Source organism: Protomyctophum bolini (genome assembly GCF_963924005.1).
Source record: "Protomyctophum bolini genome assembly, chromosome: 5".
NCBI lineage: Eukaryota > Metazoa > Chordata > Actinopteri > Myctophiformes > Myctophidae > Protomyctophum > Protomyctophum bolini.
Genome location: NC_137866.1, coordinates 29,322,456 through 29,348,863, shown reverse-complemented (window position 1 = coordinate 29,348,863; position 26,408 = coordinate 29,322,456). Strand labels below are relative to the sequence as shown.

The window sequence follows — 26,408 nt, the reverse complement described above, 5'->3', positions numbered from 1 at the left end:
CTTCTCTATGGTTGAGGAATACTGTTTTTATTTTATTTATTTGATCTCTGAAGTCCATATCTCTACTTTCATGTGATACAACTTTTAATAGTTGTCCCATGTTGCTGGCTGTGCCTGGTTTGCTGGGACCAGATTACACAAATGACCATATTTCTTAGGTCATCATTGAGAGCTAGTCATACATATACACACACCACGTACTCTGGTCCCAGCAGATCAGGCACAATTTGCTATTTTATTTTTACTGATAGTATACGTATGACTAGCTCTAAATGATGACGTAAGACATACGTATACATATACATATACTATATAGAGTATGTGGTTGTAAGTTGATTAGCGGTATACTGTGGTTACTTTGCGCCAAAACCGTGACAGCCAACCCGCCATTTGATGCGTATGCAAGAAAAACAGCAAATCTGTGCCTGGTTTGCTGGGACCAGATTACACAAATGACCATATTTCTTACATCATCATTGAGAGCTAGTCATACATATACACACACCACGTACTCTGGTCCCAGCAGATCAGGCACAATTTGCTATTTTATTTTTACTGATTATGTATAAGTATACGTATGACTAGCTCTAAATTATGACGTAAGACATACGTATACATATACACTATATAGAGTATGTATTTGTAAGTTGATTAGCGGTATACTGTGGTTACTTTGTGCCAAATCTGGTCTAATCTGGCAAATCTGGTCCCAGCAAACCAGGCACAGATTTTCTGTTTTTTTTGCATACACATCAAATGGCGGGTTGGCTGTCACGGCGAAGAGACCGGGCGAAATTATTAACAAGTGTAATGCTTTATCAGAGTGTCGTCCACAGTACCAGTAAGTACACAGTAAGTTACCTACCTATAGGTTCCATCCTTTCCGGTGATAAAATGGCCACCAACATAATAAAAAAAAAGTCAACCAAAGAACAAGATTCCTTTACAGGATCTCATCACTGGTCAACAAAAATACCTGAAGACCCTATAACAGGAGCCCTCGTACAAGGTTTCTTCAACTATGCATGCACCTCTTGGTACCACAGCACCTCAAAGGCCCTTAAAAAAAAGGGACATCCCAAAACAAACTGGTCAGGCTATACTACTTGGCCTCACTCCCCAAACCCACCTCACACAGCATCTTGCAATGGGTCTGGTCCACAAGATTCGCTACAGAACCAAGATACCCTGTCTAAATTCCTTAATGTCAATGAAGTTCACACCCACAGCACCAGAGGGAGTTCAACAAACCATGTGCAACCCCGATTCGGCACAAACAAGGGACTAAATACATTTTGCTCATATGCCACCAAAATGTGGAACGACCTACCAACAGGCATTAAGACATGCAAATCCCTTGACCCCTTCAAGTCGGGTGGTCCCCGGAAGTTCCAAACACACAGGAACACACATCCGAAACGATAGAGAAATGACAGTTACCATGTGGGGGTCCCCGGAACATCCAGACCCCCAGGAACGTGCCCAGGAGGCCGGGCCGGTTCCAGCGAGCCGCGCCGCGTCCGGAACGGTAGAGAAATGACAGAGTACGTGCGGGGGTCCCTCTGTACCCTCTACTGTAGCCACCCAGCCACCACACACACACACACACACACACACACACACACACACACACACACACACACACACACACACACACACACACACACACACACACACACACACACACACACATAGCTCCGTAAGGGAGTGGTTGCAAAGCATATGTCTGCTTTGCTCATAACACTCAGACATGGCAACCGTGGCCCCAGCCACTTTTGGATTTAGCCCTATGCTGGAGGCGGGGAGGGGGGGAGGGGGGGACGGAGGGGTGCGCGGCTGGAGGCTCGTCAAGAGACAAACAGAACAAACACCGGCCGGTAAAAAAGAAAAAATAGACGGACACACCCCCCTTTATGCCCCCCTCCCCTCCTCCTCCCTGCCGGGAGGTGGGTGAAGCCGGGTTGTGTGACAGCTGCCGCCGTCCAATCAGGACTCCTTCTCAGCGTGGCCGCGTGCCAGAGTGGAATGTTTACGTAGCGAACCGACCAATGGGAGTGAATTGGAGGAGGGGCGTGGGGGCGTGACTCGTTTTTTTTTTTTTGTATAATTTTTTTGGAAGAAGGAAAGAGGAAAAACAATCTTTTTTTTCTCCTCCTCCTCCACCGTGGTGTGTTTGTGTCAGTTAAAGTAGAGAGCGGGGTGAAGCAGGAGGCTGTAGCCGAGGATATGGTGTCTGAAGGCGGCCTGGGACTGTCGCTGTGTCGGTGTCATGGTGCTGCTGGCGGAGCCGCGAACACAAACAACAAACTTTTATTATCTGTCTTTTTAGAATAGAGTAGAAAAGGACTGACTGAGGCTTCGAGCGATGCTGACGAGACGAGACGTTTGTTTGCTTGTTGGGATTTCTTTTTTTTTAAACACCACATTTTCATCGAGACAATCCCCTTTTTTCATGCCTTTTTTTCTTTTAAAAATGTATTCTTCTAATTCCAGCACTAATTTGCACTAAAGTCTATCGAAAGCTGGTTCTCTTTCTTTAGTCTGCACTTGTGTTGTTTTTCCTCCTTTTAAAATATCTTTATTTTGGGGAGGGGTTCAGTTTCTTGTTGTTTTGCTGTTTTTTTGGGGGGTGGGGGGGGGGGGGGGGGTTCCTGAATGATCTAAAAAACATCCAAACCTTCCCAACAAACCCCGAAGACTAAAGAGAAAACAATTCCACTTCCAAGAGGATCTATACTTTAACTTCGGACAGCATGAATAAGTCCTCCTCGGTGGGGATCATCCGGATCCACCACCATGGCCTCCATCATGGTTCTGGTTCTTCTCCGTCCTCCTCCTCCTCCTCCTCCTCCTCCGGCTCTGGTGGTTCTAGTGGTGGTTCCTCCACATCCCCGCCGACCCGCGCCGATCTGTTCTGCCGGGCGGAGTGCTCCACGCTGCGGCCGCACGACGCCGGTAGCACCGCTGGTGGTGGAGGTTCTGCAGGAGGAGGAGGTGTCATACAGGCGAATGGAGCCTCGGCAGGAGGTCGATCATCGGGCTCGGTTCTGTACGCGTTCCGGGTGGAGGAAGGTGGAGGAGGAGGAGGAGAAGGTACCGGGAGACGAGGAGGAGGAGGCGAGGAGAGCCTTTTCAAAGGGAAAGAACTGAGTTTTGGAGGAGGAGGAGAGATACTATTGCACGACATGGAGAACGTAAGTGCTATTATTGTTGTTGTAACTTGTTGTTATTGTTGTTTATTACAGTGGTTCCCAAACTTTTTCATGTCAAGGACCCCCAAATGGACATTAATTACTAATTAGCCCCCATTTGAAGAGATAATGCCAGGGACCCCCCATGAGAGATATGCTTTTTTTTACGGCTCTAGCAGAAAGAAAAGTCCTACAGGGTCCATTTAATGGCATTTCTATCTCTGGTTGAGACCCCCAATTTATATTGTAAAAATCAATGTTTATTTAACTCTGAGAGTGTACAAATGGAACGCTCCCATTTGTACACTCTCAGAGTTACAGCCCCCATAAGGTTCCATTTGGTTCCATTTGTACACTCTCAGAGTTACAGACCCATAAGGGTCCATTTGTACACTCTCAGAGTTACAGCCCCCATAAGGGTCCATTTGGTTCCATTTGTACACTCTCAGAGTTACAGACCCATAAGGGTCCATTTGTACACTCTCAGAGTTACAGCCCCCATAAGGGTCCATTTGGTTCCATTTGTACACTCTCAGAGTTACAGACCCATAAGGGTCCATTGGTACACTCTCAGAGTTACAGACCGATAAGGGTCCATTTGGATCCATTTGTACACTCAGAGTTACAGCCTCCATAAGGGTCCATTTGGTTCCAAACTCTCATTTAGCTGGGGACCCCCTGGAACTCCCTCAAGGACACCTGGGGGGTCCCTGGACCCCACTTTGGGAACCACTGGTTTATTATTTTCCCTCTGTGCCAACCAAGAAAAAAAGTGCCACAACAATACAATTTCAATTCCAATTCAAATGAGCTTTATTGCCATGAGAAAACATACGTTTACATTGCCAAAGCGATTGTCAACATATAATAAAAATCGGCATTGTGTAAACAAGAGCTATACATATACACGGTAGAAAGCTTTTTTAAACTGTAGCACCAATCTGTTTGGTACAAACGGCAGCATTTTCCCCCTCAAAACCATTTAAATATATATATATATATATATATATATATATATATATATATATATATATATAGAGGGGGAAAAGGCCTTTCAGATTAAAAAGTGTTTAAAAGGTAGCAGCACACACACACACACACACACACACACACACACACACACACACACACAAGCGTGTGTGTGCGCCACGCCCCCGAGCGTTTATGATGGACCTGTCATCGCTGGAATAATAATAACTAATCATGACAATAATAAAGACAAGCCTTACTGTCTGTCTGTCTGTCTCAAATACGTGCTACTGTCTGCCTGTCGACCTAATCATCGTTTCACGTTCAAAAGGCTCTTGTTTTGCGTGATATTATAAAAACTCAACCTCCGTTCCTTCACACTGCTCTCTCTCTCTCTGCCTCTGAGCAGCTCGTGAGTTCTGCAGGTCAAGAGGCTCTTTTAACGGTGACTCACTCCTACTGTGTTGAAAGTTGATTATAAGAGGGGGGGGGGGGGTCCCCATAGAGAGCAGAGCAGTGTTGTTTTTGGCCAGCAGTTTTAGTCATAGTCTTTTGAATAGTTTTCCTTTTCGTTTTAGTCACATTGATTTTACCGGGAATGTCTTAGTCTAGTTTTAGTCGACTAAATATCCTAAGATTTTAGTTGTTTAAATCTGCAAATCTGCAAGCTCACCGTTGTGCGCTTGTAGATCGGCTATTTTTAGCATGCAACCATAAGTGTAAAATGATTTATACTGGATCTCTTGTCCACTAGTCCCTTCCTAACATTTTAGTCTAATTTTTAATTTGTTGAGGAAATTGTCAGTATATTTAGTGTTAGTTTTAGTCGTCATAGCTTGGTTTTAGTTTCCATTTAGTTTTCCTCAGTGAAAAAAGGTAGTCGACGGAACATTTTTCGTCATAGTATTAGTCGACGAAACCAACACTGATAGAGAGCAGAGACTAGGAGGAGAGTCCCAGAGCCATAGAGTTATACAGAGTTAGAGAGCAGAGACTAGGAGGCAGGGCTCAAGACTAACTTTTTTCACCACCGTCCCGGAACCGTCCCAAAATGCAATTTGAACCGTCCCGAAGTAAATGTATACCGTCCCGGGATTTTTTTTACAAAAAGCACCACTCAAATTGTGAAATTAATAAAATAAAGGTAAACCAAACATACAAGTGTCAAAAATAAGTATATACCAAAGCAAAGTAAATAAAACAAATCAACTTCAAACTAAATAATTGAAGTTAAAACCAACAAGTGTCCCCGGCAGTTACAGTATTCCTATTGTAATAGAAATACAATTAAGCCAAACAAATAATGTACTGCATGTATTGAATACATGCAGTACATTAATTGTTTGGCTTCATGTTTCTTCTGTAGATACACTGATTTAGTCAAAATGCTCTCAGATGAAAAATAGGGCTTGGTTAAAAATGTTAATCGAATGAATCAGAGGCTTTGTAATTAATTAATCTAAATTAATCACATTTTAATCGCATATCAATATTCGACCTGAGAACAGTGATTTTTATTTTCAAATGGATTTTGTTATTTTGGTGTAGGCTACTTAACAAGACCAACAGATAACGTGCAGCAATGCAGGTATATGAATACTCAAATGTCTATTACATGGTTGGCATGAGAAAACAAATAAAAACTACTTTATTAGGGGGAATACTAAGACGAAGGATCAATAAATAATAATAATAAATACAATCAATAAAAACTGTGGAATGAGAGCGTTTTGGTTTTGGGGTGTGCATTCCACAGTGTTGGGGCAGCAATTCCAGAACAATCTGAGCATTAGAAAACATCTGTTGCTTCAGATGATTATATACCAACATATTATTTAATGTCGACGCCAGCTAGCAAGCCTAGCATGGAAGCTAACGTTAAACGTTGGTCCCATGTCCCCATGGGACCTTTCTGTGGCACACAACCATGGTCTTATCCACGCTTCCAACCAATCTAAATGTCTCATCCACGGGGCAAAAGCAATATAATTCCTATGATTCCGTTGGGTGAATGTAGTGTGTGCGTTGTTGTTGTTGTCAACGGGCAGAGCATTGGTTGACGGCACGGCAAATTCTCATGCTGCTCATGGCTGCACACGAAATGCGCATTTTCAGTGTAAAAACTCCTCTCGTCCCGAAACCGTCCCGGATGAGATACATTTACGTCCCAAATAGATATTTTACAGTCCCCGGGACGTCGGGACGCCGTTAATCTTGAGCCCTGCTAGGAGGAGAGTCCCAGAGCCATAGCGTTATACAGAGTTCGAGAGCAGAGACTAGGAGGAGAGTCCCAGAGCCATAGAGTTATACAGAGTTAGAGAGCAGAGACTAGGAGGAGAGTCCCAGAGCCATAGAGTTATACAGAGTTCGAGAGCAGAGACTAGGAGGAGAGTCCCAGAGCCATAGAGTTATACAGAGTTAGAGAGCAGAGACTAGGAGGAGAGTCCCAGAGCCATAGAGTTATACAGAGTTCGAGAGCAGAGACTAGGAGGAGAGTCCCAGAGCCATAGAGTTATACAGAGTTAGAGAGCAGAGACTAGGAGGAGAGTCCCAGAGCCATAGAGTTATACAGAGTTAGAGAGCAGAGACTAGGAGGAGAGTCCCAGAGCCATAGAGTTATACAGAGTTAAAGAGCAGAGACTAGGAGGAGAGTCCCAGAGCCTTAGAGTTATACAGAGTTGCGCCATTGAGCGGTCAGAACACTGAGCGCTCGAGCGCTGCTGTTCATGCAGCCTGGAGTGGAGAGTGACAAGCTGGAGTTTGTAATGCATTGTTTTCAACAACGAGGGCGGTGCAAATATCTGCAATTTCAGGCATGTGTGCAACTGTATTAAAGTATTGCACAGTGAAAACTAAAGTCTCTTTAATGTTTATTCTTTACTAAAAAAACCCCATCTAAAATAAAGGGATTTAAGATCATTAAAGCTGGGCTGTTGCCCTGAGTCCAGTGCATTCTGCCAACGTCCGATCCAGGACATTGTCACTTTTCGCCAATAGTCTATGTAGAAGAGCCGCCATTAGACCAAAGCCAAAAAAGACAAGTCATTTTACACTTGGTTGCATGCTGAAAATAGCCGATCTACAAGCTCACAACTTGTGAGCTATATTTAACTGTGTGTGTGTGTGTGTGTGTGTGACTTTCAACCTGTTCTGTTGCAACAAGGTGCGCTCCAGCCTTTTTAACGTTCAGCCAAAAATAGCCGACCTTTCAACCTCACTCACAACCTTGAGCTTTTAAATTGGCTATCTAAGTTGGTAGCTAGATATTTAGTAAAGTGTGGGGAGTTGGGGGGGGGGGTGAACTAAATAACGGCTTTAAGTGGTTAAATGCTGCTAATAGCCTGACATCAGTGTTTTGTGGGCGGAGCCATAGCTGAATGGTTTTTCAGAGCATTGGTTCCAAACCCTTTTTATATTTAAGTTACCACCTCAGAAATTATTCGGCCACCATAATAACTATTGTTCAAATACAGGAGCGTATACCTGTCCTATTTGTTCAATTCCTATAAGCCAATAATGCTGCTGCTCTGACAAAACTCTTGTCTAATCTGTTGTGTAAGCACAGCTGATGATATTTCTAATGTGATGAATCCGTTCTCAAATCTTCTATTAACGGCTAGGTGTGTCATCATGCCTCTGTCTGTGTGTTAGGCTGCACAACAGTGACACTTGGTGGTGACAATATGCTACTTCCGTGCTCGGACACAAGGATGGTCACAGGGACACACAAACATAGCTGTCTATAGGAGTGGTTGCACCACTCAAACATTGCTGCCAAAAACAACACTGAGTACCATCCAATGTGTCCAAGTATCCCTGACAGCCGCCGTCCAAAATAAACCGATCATCTCAGCCTTCCTGTCAGGGGGGTGGCTGGGTGTCGTTAATGACGCTTATTTTCTTACTCTTACTCTCTGGGTATATTTGTACATTTCCACCTTCAGTCGATGCTTCATATCCATATGAGTGAAAAGGCCGGGATGATCGGTTTATTTTTCAAACACAGTTCTTATATGAAGAGATCTAAAATCCCCCTATGGGGATTTCAAAGCAAATAAAAAATACATGAACCTGGGGACTGATGCCCTCTACCGACAGTGACGTCAGGACTTCGGTGCTCTATAGACAACCAATATAAGGGCAGGCAACATTTCATCATACTTTAAGTAACGTGTGACATGTCAAACTAGGGGTTTTTCATGATTCTGAATCCATTCCAAGCATTAGTTTTGCACGGAATACACTCCTTGGCCTAAATTCGGCCATATCCACTTGCCCAAATGTGCTGACGGCTAAAGCCGGTTTTAGGCCAAGGAGTGTTTTTCGTGCAAAACAAATGCTTGGAATGGATTCAGAATCATGAAAACCCCCCAGTAAAATCACACCTGTGTGAACTGAGCAGTGCAACTATACATTGTTTGTTGTAGTTACTGTACTGTACTGTGCTCTGTACTGTATTGTAGTGACTAGTGTACATCACATTCCACTCACAGTTAACAGTCTTTGTATTGAGTTGTGCTTAAAATGTACTGTAATTCTGCAAACTGTTATAAATATTTAAATCAATCAAACATACATACACGTACACATACATACGGACACACGTAGCTGTGTAATGGAGCGGACGCACCGCTCAAAAAAACACCACAAGGAGTGGAGAACAAATTATTATCGATTTCTGAATCCATCTTCAACCGCTTATCCGTAGTCGGGTCCCCGGGGGGGAATCATGAATGACGATGTATTCTTCTTTCAAACCCCGCCTCCTCCTCCTCCCTCTCACTCTCGTACCAATCACAGACTGGCGGTGGCCCTGCCGGTCAGGAGGACCAGCGAGACAGAGGGGTCCTGAAGAGGGCCAGTCCCACGCACTGCTTGTCCAAAACGACGACGACAACTAGCAACGGCGGTCCCACCACACACTGCCTGACCACAACAACCGCCTCCGACGGCGACGCCCTTAGCAACGGCGGCAACGCCATGCACTTGGACTTCAGGAAGCCTTCAGGGAAACAACGGACCGCCGAGCCGCTAGCCAACGGCTTCCACCACCACCACCTCCACCAGGGGGCGTCGTCACCTCAGCCCGCCCCGCCCGCCCGTGAGGAGAGGCAGCTGTCCCACCCGTCCTGCCACATCCCAGTCCCCAGGCACAGGTACGCCCACTGACCCCTGTGACCTTTTGACTCACCCACTGACCCCTATGACCTTTTGACTCACCCACTGACCCCTGTGACCTTTTAACTCACCCACTGACCCCTATGACCATTTAACTCACCCACTGCCTACGTCGTCATTTCACGTCTTGCTGGCGCTCGTCACAGAGATCGTCTTTTGAATTATTTCGAATTTAAAAAAATATATATTTATCACTTGCGTTTTATAACGCTGTTCTGTCTCACCGGAAGTAAACTGGTTCAAACGGAAATGAAAAGTCAGCGGGCTTATGATGTCGACGGGAATGGATTTTTTTTAATTTTTAATCCATTTAAAGGTATTAAAGTGATTTCACTAAATTCAAATATATATATTTTTGTTGATAATCCTCCCTAAAAAGTGTGCTGACCATAAAAGGAGTTCCTCAACAAACCTTAGGTTTAGTTTTTGGTAGTGATCCACCGAATATTTAACCTGACGCTGCCAGATCCAAAAAGCTTGCTACACAAATTTGTTTCACAGCTTATTTGGATCTGGGATCGCGGAAGCAAATTCGATGACGGGGCTGTTCCTTTTTTTCAAGATACATGGTAGATGATTGGATGGGAGCGTCTGTCTATCACCGTGTGGGCGTGCAAACACAACCAATCATATCGACGTGTCTATATACCGTCACATCCGCATCCCGCCTTTAGCTCACGCTGATTGGTTCGGTACGAAGCAGATCTGACTCAGGGCTCAACTCCGTCAGAGATCCCAGATGAGTGTTGTGTTGGGGAATATGTTTCCGCAATACCGCCCTCATCTGGCAGCGTCAGGTTACCGAATATTCGGCCCCAGAAAATATTCGGCATACAATGGCAAAAAATTCGGTTTCGGCCCGAATAGGCAGAACATATATCACAGAATAGTGTATGCAATTAATGCAATCAAAAGAGCTGAATGAATGTTTTATGGACCTATAATAGTGATTATTATTTAAGTGAAGTTTTGCCATAACCATTTATTTTGCCATAAATTTGGCCATGACAGCAATGGTAGGAAAAAAGATATATAATATTAATCATATTCGGTTTTCGGCCAAATGTTTCCTATATTCAGTATTCGGTTTCGGCCAAGAATTTCCCTTTTGGTGCATCCCTAGTTTTTGGCTAGGTGGCCCAGCCTTCATCCAATCAGGATAGAGAGGGGCCTTCCGCCAATCATGATCGAGCGGGGGCGGGCCTTGGTGTGCATGCTGTTGTCTTGTCGCGTGTCCCCCTCCCCCACTGTAGAGCGTGTAGATCTTGTTACCGAGGCGGACCGGGGGGGGGGTTTCCAAATCACTAAAACAAACTTGATTTGCGGCTCATCACTAAAGCGCTTAGGCCGGTTAGCCTACAAAATGTATGTTTTGGGTGAATTAAATAACATTCGCGCCGCGGGACATGTAAATGTTACATAGTCCGATTTTACACTTCCTGTCTTCCAGTTCCTCTTCCCGCTCTTTGACTCTGTTCTATAATGCTTTCCATGATGGCTTCTGTTCCTCTAGTTGTTCCATGGTGGCTTCTGTTCCTCTTGAAGTTCCATGATGGCTTATGTTCCTCTAGTTGTTCTGTAACGTTGTTCCATGATGGCTTATGTTCCTCTTGTTGTTCCATGATGGCTTATGTTCCTCTTGTTGTTCCATGATGGCTTCTGTTCCTCTAGTTGTTCCATGATGGTTTCTGTTCCTCCTTGTTCTGCTGTTTTTGTTTTGGCCAGAGTTCACAGCTGCTGGGCTTTAACTGAGATTGTGCTATAGTTCTCCAGTACAACAGTGTGTGACTGATAGAGTGCTATAGTTCTCCAGTACAACAGTGTGTGACTGATAGAGTGCTATAGTTCTCCAGTACAACAGTGTGTGACCGATAGAGTGCTATAGTTCTCCAGTACAACAGTGTGTGACCGATAGAGTGCTATAGTTCTGCAGTACAACAGTGTGTGGCCGATAGAGTGCTATAGTTCTCCAGTACAACAGTGTGTGACCGATAGAGTGCTATAGTTCTGCAGTACAACAGTGTGTGACTGATAGAGTGCTATAGTTCTGCAGTACAACAGTGTGTGTGCTATAGTTCTGCAGTACAACAGTGTGTGTGACTGATAGAGTGCTATAGTTCTGCAGTACAACAGTGTGTGTGACTGATAGAGTGCTATAGTTCTGCAGTACAACAGTGTGTGTAACCGATAGAGTGCTATAGTTCTGCAGTACAACAGTGTGTGTAACCGATAGAGTGCTATAGTTCTGCAGTACAACAGTGTGTGGCCGATAGAGTGCTATAGTTCTGCAGTACAACAGTGTGTGTAACCGATAGAGTGCTATAGTTCTGCAGAAAGATTTTAGTTAAAAACGTTCGCTCTGAAAGAATATATACGGTATTCAAAGATTTGCGCCACATTATCACGATTTTTCCAAAAATAGCACGAGTGTCGTGCTATGAACTTATAGATCTGCTATTTTTCAATAGCTAAAATATAATAATGCTTTAAACACCAAAAGGGATTCCCGTCCAAAATGGGGTTGTGAAGTTGGCCGACCGGCCAAGGCTCCAAAAAGACAGAAGAGTCCAAGAATGCCCTTTTAGGTTTTTTATTCACCTTTCCAGTCCAGTGCAGATTATTGTACAGTGCGGCCTCGACAAAGACGAAAAACAAGATTTGGCCAAAATAACAGATGTACAAACATAAACACACTTGAAGACAACACTACTGAACAACACCTAAAACAAGGAGAAGCTGTAACAGGCCATACCCTTACTTTCCAAAGGGCCCTGGCAGCTCTCACTTAGGCTGTTAGCTGTGTGTCAACCAAGGTCAAACTAACACATCACCTGCAGGCTCCCTTTTATAGGAGTGAGACATACCAATTCAATTCAATTCAATTCAATTCAAAGGGCTTTATTGGCATGAGAAAACATACATTTACATTGCCAAAGCAGAAAGAACAATACAACAATACAGGCACAGCAATACAATCAAAACAAAAATTATGTACTTTGAAGGTCAGAATCTTCAATAGATCAACTTTTGTGTACCAAGATCACTCGATGCAGGTATAGTGCAGGAATATACACAATGATTAGTCTTTAGGGTGGTTATGTTCCATTTGATATCCTTCTCCTATCACAGCAACTCACAAATCTTGCTGCTGTGTTTGCACATTGTTGTACTTCGCCCAGGAGATATGGGAGTTTTTTGTCATTGGTCATGTTTTCAAAATCTCTGTGTGTGGTTGTAATCTGTGGGAAGTATGTGTCTCTGATGTCTTGGTACAATGGACAGATGGTTAGGAAGTGTAGCTCGGTTTTGTTACGGATGTCGGGGCGCGGGTCTGCTATGTGTCTGTTTGTCTATGCGCGCGCCCTGTTTGTCGTCCCTGCAGATCCGTCCGTGCGCAGCCATTGGTGGGGAGCGTTCCCTACGCTCCACCCTTGGCCGCCTACTCCCAATCCTGCGCGTCCAACCAGCGCTGCCACCCTGTCTCTCCTGATGAAATAAAGTCCCACTGAAGACTGAGATCCGGGCCGCTGTCAGACTATCTTGTTTGTCGCTAGTGTAGGGAAGTGACAGCGCGCCCTCCGTGCAGGGAAGAGTGTCCCTATTTGTACCAGCAGTGTATATATATATGTATTGAAACCTCCGAAGGGAGAACTGTACTGTAAAGTGCTTTCACACAAACTGTGACCGAATCTCGAGCAGGTAGTATTTCCTTATATTAGTATTTCACTGTCACCTTAGCTAGTTAAGCAGGCACCGTTCTCATGTACTTTTGTTTGATGGTAGGCATAAGAATAGAGTAGTCAGATAGCGTTTTCTTTTGTCACCAGTCAGATAGTCAGTGTTGGGAGGGGGTTTTATAGGATAGGGTGCAGTGTTAGGGTATTTTTATTACTTTCTTTCCTTTATGGTCCTGCTCAGCCTGCTCACATTTGTTCACATGTGTTACACTACTTTGTTTAAATCTGTATGCCATCTAAAGATATAGTGAATAAAACAACTTTGGCATATACCATCTTGCCTTTCTTTCCCCATAACCATCCTAGACTTAATGAGTCGTAACAGAATGGGGGCTCGTAGAGCTTAACGGAACCTGGTTATGTGAATATATATTTATTTTATTTTTAGTGGCATACGGTTGTGGAAAGTTTGTGTAAAGACGCAGGTAGAGAGAAAGATGGCACCTCCATTTGACATAGATGCATTTGTAAAAAGCCCAACGTTAATTCAGTTGGATGCTTGTCGCAAAGAGGACTTGCATAAAATAGCTTTCCATTATAAGATTCCCGTCCCGAAGGTGGCAAGTAAGGAAGAGCTAAAGACGCACGTTTTGGCTGGTTTGGTCATTAAGAATGTCCTGCTGGTGTTGCCTGGCGAGGGAGCGGTGAGTATGCCCGTGGCCGTGAATGAGCCTGGTGGCGCTCAAGGCGAAGAACATAGTGATGTTCAGGATGATGATGGCGGTCTATCAGACGCCGAGAGTGAGAAGGAGGGTGCTGAGGCGCCTGTCCGGCCGCGTGAGGTAGGCCTACATGAATATGGGGGTGGTCGTGAACCACTACCCGATCCGGATGGATCCAAGGGGGACGTTGAAGTCCGTATTGCGCAAATGAAAGTGGATTTGCAGATGCGACAAGCTGAGCTTGAGCACGAGCTCCAGGTAAAGAAACTGGAGATTGAGGCAAACACTACTGTGAAAATAAAGCAGATGGAAATCGACGCACAACGAGGGGCTCGCACCGCACCGTACTACTCAGGTATGTCACCTGCGGGTGTTCCAATTACTAATCCTGCCACTTTTGATGTGTCTAAGCATCTTGCTTTAGTGCCAACCTTCAGGGAGTCTGAGGTGGACTGCTATTTTGCTGCATTTGAGAGAATTGCATCTGCGCTCAAGTGGCCAAAAGATGTATGGGCGTTGCTACTACAGTGCAAAATTCAGGGCCGTGCCCAAGAAATTGTTGCTGCTCTTTCTCTACCTGACAGTCTGCAATATGATTTGGTTAAGACGGCTATTCTGACCGGGTACGCTCTCGTTCCAGAGGCGTATCGCCAGAAATTTAGAAATCTCAAAAAGGGTAATCAAACATTTGTTGAGTTTGCCAGAGAGAAAGGCTCTCTTTTTGATAAATGGTGCGAATCCTGTAAGGCTACAGATTTCAATGCTATACGGGAGTTGGTTTTGCTTGAAGAATTTAAAAGATGTTTGGTGTCTGAACGCATTGTAATGTACTTAAATGAGCAGAAGGTGGAGTCACTTTCAAGGGCATCAGTGCTAGCCGATGAGTTCGTGCTCACGCACAAAACAGGGTTTCCAAATCCACATGGGGAGAAATCTAATTCTCGAGGTGGTTCTGTGGCACAAAATAACACGTCCAAGTCGTCTCCACGTAAGGATGACAGGGAGTGCTATTTTTGCCATAAAAATGGGCATGTAATTGCTGATTGTTATAAACGTATTGGTAAACCACAGCAGCAATCAGGTGCAGGTCACGCACAGGGAATAGGGCTAATTAAAACGGAGCCCGTTTCCATTCAGGGATGTGACACTACTGACTCATGTTTTGCCCCTTTCACGTTTGATGGTTTTGTGTCGCTGACAGGGGATCCTAATGATCAGCAGCCAGTGCGCATTTTGCGCGACACAGGTGGTTCACAGTCTATAATTTTGGCTGGGGTTTTGCCACTTGATGAACAAACGTCGTGTGGCTGTAGCACTGTGTTACGTGGCATTGAAATGGGATATGTTCCAAGGGCGCTGCACAGAGTGCATGTTAGCTCTAAATTGGTCACGGGATTTTTCCCTATTGCTGTCTGTCCTGAGTTGCCCATTCAAGGGATTACGTTCTTAATGGGGAATGATGTTGCGGGTGGGAAAGTGACGCCTCCTCTTGAGGTATTGAATTCTATTCCTCTGACTGGGGTGCCTGACGTGAGTGAGTCTTCTCCCACGCTCAATGTGTATCCGGCATGCGTAATTACGCGTGCCCAAGCTGCCAAATTAGGCGATGCTGTCGACCTGTCAGATTCGATTCTAGGTCCGATTTTCGGAGATGAAAAAGTGGGGAATAGATCTGAAAAAGCTAGTGCTAAGACTAGCACTGAAATAAAAGCGGACAAAGTACCGTGTACAATTGTTCCTGAACATACAAATGTTCCCAAGGTGCCCATTACCCGACAGTCATTGTCAGTTGCGCAAAAGGGGGATCCGAGCCTAAGAAAATGTTTTAAAGAGCTGTTGACGTCAGAGGCCATTAAAACTGATCAGGTTGGTTACTACCTTGATAATGGCATGCTGATGCGCAAATGGACGCCGCTGGCTAACGCAGGGTTGGAATGGAGTGCTGTCTTTCAAATTGTTGTGCCGACAGTATTCCGCCAGCAGGTGTTGTCAGTAGCCCATGAGAGCAAATGGTCTGGCCACTTCGGTGTCACAAAGACATACAATCTGCTCCTGAAACATTTCTTTTGGCCGGGTATGAAGTCTGATGTTGCAAAGTTTTGTCAGAGTTGCCACACATGTCAACTGGTGGGGAAGCCTAATCAGGTTATTCCTCCTGCCCCTCTGTATCCTATACCTGTAATAGGTGAACCATTCGAGAGGGTAATTGTGGACTGTGTTGGGCCGCTACCCAGAACAGCTTCAGGTAACCAGTATTTGCTCACAATTATGTGCGCCGCTACTCGGTTCCCAGAGGCTGTTCCCTTGCGTTCCATCACAGCCAAAGCGGTAGTCAAGGCTTTGTACAAGTTTTTTGCTATTTTCGGCCTGGCTAAGGTTTTGCAAACGGACCGTGGTTCAAATTTCGAGTCCAAATTGTTCAATCAAGTGTTGAAGATGTTAAACATTGAGCACAAGGCTTCCAGCGCGTACCATCCCGAGAGTCAGGGTGCGCTGGAGCGCTGGCACCAAACGCTTAAGCCCATGTTGCGCAAATTTTGTCTCGAGAACGAGCGAGATTGGGACGAGGGCATCCCATTTGTGTTGTTTGCAGCACGCGATGCTGTACAAGAGTCACTGGGTTTTAGCCCAGCTGAGCTCGTTTTTGGTCATACCGTTCGGGGGCCTCTCAAAGTTCTAAAAGAGCAATTCATGTCTGCTCCTTGTAGTCCAGACTCGGGAAAGAATGTACTGGACTATGTCAGCAAATTTAGAGAGCGTTTTCACCGGGCTTGCTCATTTGCAAAAGATGCGCTCGCTGCATCACAGGGGCGAATGAAGCGTTACTATGACCGAGCGGCGGTCACGCGATTTTTCCAACCTGGGGATAAAGTTATGGTTTTGTTGCCTATCCTCGGTTCGGCGCTCTCGGCCCGTTTTGAAGGACCGTATGAGGTTCTTGAAAAATTAAGTGCAACGGATTATGTCATAAGCACTCCTGGCAGGAGGCGCAAAGCTCGTGTGTGTCACATTAACATGCTAAAATGTTATCATTCCAGGGCTCCCTCCAGTGCTGTTCCTGCTGAACCTGCAGTGTGTTCTGGTGTGTCGGCATTGATTGTGGCTGATTCACCTACTGGGTCTGATTGTGATGATGGACTGGTATTACGTCCCACTCTGCAGCAGAGTGCACGACTGCCTAATTCTCAGATGGTAAGAGAGTTGCCTTCTCATCTCGCTCATTTGGCTGACGAGCAACGTAATGATGTGATTGATTTGGTTAACGCTTATCCCATGATATTTGGCGATGTTCCCACTCAAACAACGGTGTTAGAACATGACATAGAAGTCACCCAATCCAAACCCATTAAGCAGCACGCTTACCGTGCGAATCCAGCAAAACGAAAAATGATGAAAGATGAAGCAGAATATTTGCTTAAACATGGCTTGGCGGAACACAGCACTAGTGCCTGGAGCAGCCCTTGTCTGGTTGAATTGAAATCGGATGGTTCACCTAGATTTATCACAGATTACAGGAAGGTGAATAATGTAACGGTGTCAGACAGTTTCCCTTTGCCACTTATTGAAGATTGCATTGACAATCTGGGTAACGCTACTTACGTGACAAAGTTAGATCTGTTAAAAGGTTACTGGCAAGTTAAGTTAACTAAGCGTGCTTCTGACATTTCTGCATTTGTGACACCAGACTACTTTATGCAGTACAATGTCATGGCTTTTGGAATGCGCAATGCTCCGGCAACATTCCAACGGCTCATTAACATTGTACTAGCGGGCGTGCCTAATGTTAACGCCTACTTAGATGATGTAATTCTGTATAATTCTACTTGGAGTGATCACATGCACACATTGGGGCAAGTGTTTCAGCGCTTAGCCCAGGCTTCGCTAACATTGAATCTCGCCAAATGCGAGTTTGGAAAAGCTACTGTGACGTACCTCGGAAAACAAGTGGGTCAAGGCCAAGTCCGCCCACTGGAGGCCAAGGTTGCTGCGATAAAGGAGTACCCAGCTCCTCAGACGCGACGCGCGCTTCGCAGATTCCTCGGTTTAGCCGGGTATTACCGGGGGTTTTGTAGAAACTTTTCTACTGTCGTATACCCTCTCACCAATTTGCTCAGTCCCAAATCAAATTACGTGTGGACTAATGATTGTCAGCATGCGTTCGAGAGCGTCAAATCGCTCATGTGTAATGCCCCAGTACTCGCTGCTCCAAATTTCGATCGGCCCTTTAAACTTGAAGTTGATGCGAGTGCTGTCGGGGCTGGTGCAGTCCTTATCCAGGAGGACTGTGACGGAGTGGACCATCCAGTCTGCTATTTTTCGCGCAAGTTTACCAAATACCAAGTCCGGTATTCTACAATTGAAAAAGAAGCCTTGGGGTTGCTGTTGTCACTCCAATTCTTTGATGTATATGTAGGATGCAGTTCCTTACCTGTGATCGTTTTTACAGATCACAACCCGTTGGTGTTTTTGTCAAGGATGTACAACCATAATCAAAGACTCATGCGATGGGCTTTAATAGTGCAAGAGTACAACTTGGAGATAAAGCACAAGAAGGGAAAAGACAATGTGTTGGCTGACGCCTTGTCTAGAGTGTGGGGTGGTTAAGTAAATCAAATAAGATATTTAGCCTGTAGGTTTGTATTTGTACATATTTTTGTAATTACATTAGTGTTTTTTTTGGTAGTATGTGTAATTGTAACTTCAGAACAAACCCCATGGTTTGTTTCTTGAGGGTGGGGGTGTTACGGATGTCGGGGCGCGGGTCTGCTATGTGTCTGTTTGTCTATGCGCGCGCCCTGTTTGTCGTCCCTGCAGATCCGTCCGTGCGCAGCCATTGGTGGGGAGCGTTCCCTACGCTCCACCCTTGGCCGCCTACTCCCAATCCTGCGCGTCCAACCAGCGCTGCCACCCTGTCTCTCCTGATGAAATAAAGTCCCACTGAAGACTGAGATCCGGGCCGCTGTCAGACTATCTTGTTTGTCGCTAGTGTAGGGAAGTGACAGCGCGCCCTCCGTGCAGGGAAGAGTGTCCCTATTTGTACCAGCAGTGTATATATATATGTATTGAAACCTCCGAAGGGAGAACTGTACTGTAAAGTGCTTTCACACAAACTGTGACCGAATCTCGAGCAGGTAGTATTTCCTTATATTAGTATTTCACTGTCACCTTAGCTAGTTAAGCAGGCACCGTTCTCATGTACTTTTGTTTGATGGTAGGCATAAGAATAGAGTAGTCAGATAGCGTTTTCTTTTGTCACCAGTCAGATAGTCAGTGTTGGGAGGGGGTTTTATAGGATAGGGTGCAGTGTTAGGGTATTTTTATTACTTTCTTTCCTTTATGGTCCTGCTCAGCCTGCTCACATTTGTTCACATGTGTTACACTACTTTGTTTAAATCTGTATGCCATCTAAAGATATAGTGAATAAAACAACTTTGGCATATACCATCTTGCCTTTCTTTCCCCATAACCATCCTAGACTTAATGAGTCGTAACAGGTTTCCACTTCGTTTAGTGTGCAGTGGGTGCATAGTCTGTCTTCTCTCGGGATACAGGTCTGCCTATGACGGCCTTTCTCGATCGCGAGACTGTGCTCACTGAGTCTGTACCTAGTTAAGATTTTTCTTTGTTTGGGTCGGTCACGGTGCTCAGGTATTCTGCCACTGTGTATTCTCTGTTTAGGGCCAGATAGCATTCTAGTTTACTCTGCTTTTGTGTTGCTTCTTTCCAGATAGTGTCAGATAGTTTTCCCTTTGCTGTTTTATAATTTGGTTTAGTCCAATGGGTTTTCTATCTCGTGGCTCTGTTTGTGTTTGTGCCCGGAGTTCCAGGGCCAGCTGGCTGAGGGGGCATCTCTCTAGAGTTTCACTGTGTGTGAGTGCCTTGTTATGGAGTGCATCTAGGTCACTTTCTTTTAGGTGGTTGTAGAACTTAAGTGCTCTCTTTTTTATTTTGATTATGAGTGGGTATCGTCCTAATTCTGCCCTGCATGCATTATTTGGTGTTTTTCGCTGGGTACGGAGAATGGATTTGCAGAATTCTGTGTGTAGGGTCTCGGTTTGGTGTTTATCCCATTTTTCCGGGTCATGGTTTGCTAATGGTCCCCAGATCTCGCAACCATAGAGGGAAATTGGTTCTATCACCGAGTCCAGTATTTTAAGCCAGGTTTTAATTGGGATGTCTATTTTGATGTTTCTTTTGATGGCATAGAATGCCCTTCTTGCCTTGTCTCTCAGGTCCTTTACAGCTTGGTTGTAGTTCCCTGTGCTGCTGATGTTTAGGCCAAGGTAGGTATATTTTTTAGTTTGTTCTAGTGGGATTGTATTTAGGAAAAATTGGTGGTTTTGGCGGCTGGGCCTTTTTTGAAATATCATGATTTTAGTCTTGGTTAGGTTCACTGTCAGGGCCCATGTCTGGGAGAATTTGTGTAGGAGATCAAGTTGCTGCTGTAGTCCTTCCTTGGTTGGGGACAGCAGCAGCAGGTCATCTGCGTAAAGTAAGCATTTGATTTCTGTGTTTGCCAAGGGGATGCCTGGAGCTGTAGACTTCTAACGTTTTTGCTAATTCGTTGATATATATGTTGAACCACATCACAGCAATTGGCAATTGGCAATTCAATTAACTCACCATAAGCAAACAAAGTCCATTCATACACAAACTATAGTTTAATTTAAATACCCCTCCTCCTCTGCAGCACTTGGCACCTTCCCAATCAACAGGAATGCCACTGCAGAGGGGAGAGGTGACTCACAATCACTTCAAATCAATAAATACATTGAAAACAATTAATCGTATACTTCAGCAATGCATTTCAGTTACAGTATCAATAAATAGAACATACACTTTACAACTTGACCCTCCACTTCCAAGCCGGCTAATTGATAATTAATTGGAAGCAGGTGTAATAAAGTTAATGCAATGTCCCCAATCATTGTCTGTGTATAGGGCACGGGCTGCCCAGTGACAGGGTTAATGTCCATTCCTGAGGAATGCTGGGATTCAACTTTCGGGTCCACTCCTCCCCGGATTTAAGGCGACGGAAATAGTGTCGGACACAGGCAGGCATTTTTTAGCCTCCAAAACCTAAACAAGCGTTGAAAAAATATATTTTGGATAGGAAATGGAATGCCCCTTCAGCTACAGACCATGCAAGCATGCAGCGGTTTCGGTTGGGGCATGAGTTTGTGCGTGTGCGTGTGTGTGTGTGTGTGTGTGTTTGTGGTGTGTGTGTGTGGGGGGGGGGTGGAGGGGGGCGTGGCCAAGTGACCACATGTTTGGTGTTCTGTCCCGAGAATGGTTTCTTGAAATATGCCCGAGCCAACCAGAAAGCCCGGAATAGAGCCAGGGTTGAGCCAATCTGGATTGTTTATTTGTATTGCCTGTTTATGAAAATTCAATGTATTTTTGAGGTTGGTTGCATTTACACACTGAAGCACAGCACACACACACACACACGCGCACACGCACACGCACACGCACACTTACACGCACACACACACGCACACACAGTAAGCGAGCGCCCAGAGGCGAGGCCAGCTCTCTCTCTCTCTCTCTGCTGAGTGATTATGTATAGCCAGACCTATTTCCAGTTGTCTCTATCAAAATAAAACGGGTATGTCAGAAAGAAAGTGGGTGAAATTAGTTTTGGTGCATAGTTCCTATCGTGTAAGAAAGGGAAGAAGAGGAGGTGGGGGTTGGGGGATCAAGGGCGGGATCAAGGAAGGAACGAAGAGAGTTTGAGCGAGTACAAATAAACGGTTTCAGGCAATTTAGAAGCGAAGCCATTCAAATCCACACTGACCAGGAGCTCTCAGTGGTGTCGAGAACCGCTGGACTGGCTGATGTATCGGTGTGTGTGTGTGTGTGTGTGTGTGTGTGTGTGGTGTGACGAGCACGCATGCATGCACGCACGCACAGGCTCTCTCTTGGAACACGAGCCGGGTCTGTCTTTTGTTTGCTGCTCTTGTTCTGTGGTTCCCTGTTGTTGTTTCCATGAGAGAGAGAGAGACTGCCATTGTTGCGTATCAACTTTGAGTCGAACAATGCACGCACACACGCACCACAAGTGGAAAAACAAAGAACGCAAAAAAAGTGTGTGTGTGGGATGGTCTTTGGTACACACACACACACACACACACACACACACACACACACATATATACACACAGTAAGCGAGCGCCCAGAGGCGAGGCCAGCTCTCTCTCTCTCTCTCTCCCTCTCTCTCTCTCTCTCTCCCTCTCTCTCTCTCTCTCTCTCTCTGCTGAGTGATTATGTAACATCATACATAGAGTTGAGGAGAGGAGATAGGCGGTGCCTCGGCCCTCGGTAATGCTACTTGCGATATAGAGCGAGCGGGGGAGAGTGAGTGAGAGAGAGCGTGGTTGAGGCATTATTGCGTCTGGTTGGTTATACATTAACAAACGGCCTGCTGCTCTACAAGAACAGGTCAGGTTCTCTGTGTGCTATCCGGAAGAACTCGCCAGTTTACCAAGTCTTAGTGCATTTTAGTTCACCTTCATTTAAATTGCATTGCACAGAGAGAGAGAGAGAGAGAGAGAGAGAGAGAGAGAAATTCACTAGCAACAATATGTTAATGACCTTTAGAAGATTTAGAACTCTTTCCTGGGGGTCTTTATGTGTGTAATATGTGGTTTTAGATTTAGCTATTAGCATGATGTCACGGACACTGGGCTCATTTAATTCCTGGACTACATGTTGCCTCACTAAGACAGCCCCCCCCCCCCCCCATATCCACAAGGATGAGCAGTGCACCAAAGCATTATGGTAAATTGTAGTCCAGGACGGAAGTGAGCCCATGAAGTGTCCATGGACACTGGGCTCACTGCTAAAATCTAATATCTTAAACCACATATTACACACATAAAGACCCTCAGGAAAGTGTTCTAAATCTTCAAAACACATTAACATATATTTTTCTTTTTGCAAAAAGGTGTGTCCCTTCTTAGTTGACGAGTAATTGTCACACAAACCATTAACGGTTAACGATTTAATTGTTTTTTCTTTGCATTGAACATTGGATCGTTAAAATGTGTAGTTCTGTTTGCCTTTCAGGATTTGTGATCACAAATTGCACACACAGGGCAGATAATAATAAGTAACTTAACGTATTAAGACATTTGAATATGTCTTCACACGCAAGAAGAAAGAAACAAAGCCCAAAGTTGCTTATACATTGATGTAAGTAGGTTTTCAATGTAATGAGTCCCGGGATGCAGGGATGGTCTTTTAGAATTTAGATGAGTCCCAGGGACATTTTATGAGTCCCACTTCAACGATGTTAGGAGTCATATTTATTTTTATTTTTATTTTTTACAAATTGCAGCATTTAACTCCCATTTCATTTTATATGGTTACAATGTGGTTATATTCATTCAAATTATTATAATAACTAAAAGCAAAATAAACTAGAATAAAAAAACAGTACAGTGGCACAGTAGTGCATCCCGTGGAGGCAGAGGTCGTTGTTACTTGTTTTAACTCTAAACTGCGTTTTGGGATGCAAAATGCTCCCTATTTTAACCTCTGCTACTCTGCTATAACACAGCTGGAGTCGCTGCTTCACTCCACTTCCTGTACGGGTCACGTGAGTCTCGTGTGCTCGGTCACGTATGACGGCAGGCAGGGGAGCGTCTTACTCTTACAGGGAACACGCATGACTGGACAGGCTTTTACACACTGATTGAGATCTTTGTTTGTGTGTATGCACAAACCATGTGCAACAAGATTCGGCACAAACAAGGGACTAAATAATTTCCGCTCCTATGCCACCAAAATGTGGAACGCTCTACCAGCAGTCATTAAGACATGCAAATCCCTTAACTCCTTCAAAACCGCTCTCAAAGGGCACCTACGGGCGGCTGCAATTCGAAACTGGCCCCCGTAAAATCTGAATCTCCCCCAACCACCCACCCACCCCCTTTTCCCCTCACTGTATATGTTTTGTTTCCCTTTTTACCTCCACTATGATGATTTCCTGCTCTGTTCTTTGGCTATTTAGAAGTGTCTATTTGTACGTCTCTAAATGTTTTGATGAATTGAACAAGGTGGACCCTCTTGTAAACAAGTGTGACGCTTTATTGGGTCGTCTGAACAACTGACTCGCAGTATAACAACATCCGGTTTGTATACCCCGGTCTTCCCTTAAGGTCACAGTGCATCACATAACACATACACTCACTAGAAGTAGTAAGCAGGGAACAACATTAACTTAACACGTCCACTCAGTCAACAGTCTTTGTATTGAGTTGTGCTTGAAATGTACCGGAATTCTGCAAACTGTTAATAAATATTTCAATCTGTATATATGTTGTATGTTGTTGAACCCCCTCGAAAACGAGATGATACATCTCAAGGGGATATCCTTTTCTCTTTTTTTTTTAAATATATTTTTTATCCCACGATTTTGTAACCCATTTTCACCCCTGTGTCAATCATCTATGTGATCCTGGGCTCTACACACCCTCCGCCAACCTGGGGAGAGCAACGGACTTAACTCATGCTTCCTTCATGCTTGAGTGTCCAAGTTGCTCCTTTACACCTGACAGAGGGGAGTTTCCCTGGTTGGACGTAGCGCGTGAAAGGAACACGTTATTCCAACCAGTTCCTTTCCCCTCCATCAGGCGCCCCGGCTGGCCAGGGGGAGGCAGTTTAGAGACCAGGATTACTGCATGTTTTTGTGATGACACGGGGAGAATATGCAAACTCCACACAGAATATAGATATCCTTTTCTCAATAAATGTTCATATATAATCAATCAATCAAACAAGCATAGTAGAATACGAGAAATAGACAAGAGAAACGGTTGAGGTTTAAAAACAAGGATTTGGGGAGTTTTTTAGGATTACAGCTGTGAGAAACGATTCCGGCTTGGGGGACATTTATAGTTTTTAATGTTTAGGGGTGATCACACTACATCAGGGCTGCCCACTCCTTTTTGACTTTCTACTACTACTACTTTCAAAACGACCATCTCAACAAGAAAAATAAATATCATCCCATTGCTGAAAATCGTTTAAAAATGTACTTGAGGGGGCTTTTATACATAAGACAAACGCACATGGAATGGGAAATAGAGGGGTAAAAATGGAAATAGTATTTTTTTTGGTATTTGACTTTGTAATGTCCTCCTCCCCTCAGGCCTTGTAACCGGATTGTAAACTTTTTATCTGTGTTCTGGCTGTGTACTCACATCCTCCGCTGCACCCGCCCACCCGCCCGTGCTGCGCTGCCCCCTGCAGCACACAGCCGGTACAACGGAACGGTTGCATAACTTAAACGTTGCATAACGACGTTCGCTCATGTTTGCCGTCGCCAGACAGACAGACCGCTTGCTTTGTGTCGCTTTTTTACACACTGACCTTTTAAGATTAGCTCACCCAACCCTCTCTCTGTCTGTGTCTCTCTGTCTCTCTGTCTCTCTCTCTCTCTCTCTCTCTCTCTCTGTCTGTCTGTCTGTCTGTCTGTCTCTCTCTCTCTCTCTGACACTAGGCCAGTCCCCCCCCCCCTCTCTCTCTCTCGCCCCGGGCCAGCCCTCTGCTGCCTGCTCAAATCGGCTTTTGTCCGCCTTGCTGCTGACACTAGGCCAGTTCCCTTCTCTCTCTCTCTCTCTCTCTCTCTCTCTCTCTCTCAGCAGGAAGTCCTGGCTATCATTCATATTAATCCCTGTGTCACGCCAAAACCCTTCCCCACCACCACAGTCTCGATTTCGACAGTGCATTCTGATGTCGTGTTAGCTATGGTGTTTTGAATACAAATTAATTTAGTTTTAGTCACATTTGAGTTAACTGAAATGTTTTAGTTTTAAGTCGTCTTAAATCTACAGTGGATTCTGTCGACTAAAACGTAGTCGTAGGCCTATGTTGGCGGACCTTGATGGTGTCGTAATGCCGCATTTTACACATGGTTGCATGCTGAAAATGGCAGATCTAATGGCTAATAGTCGTGAGCTTGTATCTGCTATTTTCAGAGCGCAACCAAACATTAACCCATTCACCTTTTTGGTGTTTTAAGCATTATGTTATACTTTAGCTGTTGAAAAATAGAAGATCTACGAGCTTGTAGGTCTGCTATTTTTGAAGAATCGTGAAAATGTGGTCCAAATGTGTGAATATACAGTATATATATATATATAACAACATATGTTAAGATGGGGCTCGGTGGGCCAATTACATATAGTTTTAGGTGGTCCTTGACATGAAAATGTTTGACAACCACTGACATAGAAACATGAGGTTTTTCAGAAAACTGTCAGGATTTAGAAGACATTTGTAGAATTGCCCTCATTGTCAAAATGGGGTTAAATGTCTTTCAGTTCTACTGGATCTCTAGTGGACCAGATCAACACGGCTCCGCTGTCAGCCCCTCCTCTCTGGTCCCGCTCTCAGTTAATATTGATCATCTTTCTCATATTATTCTGTAAACATCTCTGTCATCCAGATGTTCATGTGTGTGTGTTTGTGTGCGTGCGTCCGTGCGTGCGGGTGTCTGTGCATGCTTGTGCGCGTGCGTGTGTGCGAACTCATAACATCTTCAGAGATACTTTATGCCTACAGTAAACTAAGCCATGGTAGTTCTAATGTGCTGGTCCACTGAACTGATAGTGCATTATTTATGAGCAGCTCTCATGATACTGACTCACAAACCTTGTTCTAAA

The 26,408-nt window shown here is 44.7% G+C and overlaps 1 protein-coding gene across 2 annotated transcripts in view; it reads left to right on the top strand.

The window, feature by feature from the left end:
* Nucleotides 1-2,181: 2,181 nt before the first annotated feature.
* slc2a4rg (SLC2A4 regulator) overlaps nt 2,182-26,408 on the top strand; it is a 69,458-nt gene continuing 45,231 nt past the window's right edge. For both annotated transcript variants that reach the window (XM_080764395.1, XM_080764394.1), the window contains exons 1-2: nt 2,182-3,194; nt 8,961-9,316. In XM_080764395.1, coding sequence (XP_080620521.1) covers nt 2,754-3,194; nt 8,961-9,316 — 797 coding nt within the window. In that variant the 5' untranslated portion in view covers nt 2,182-2,753. The remainder of the gene's footprint in view (nt 3,195-8,960; nt 9,317-26,408) is intronic.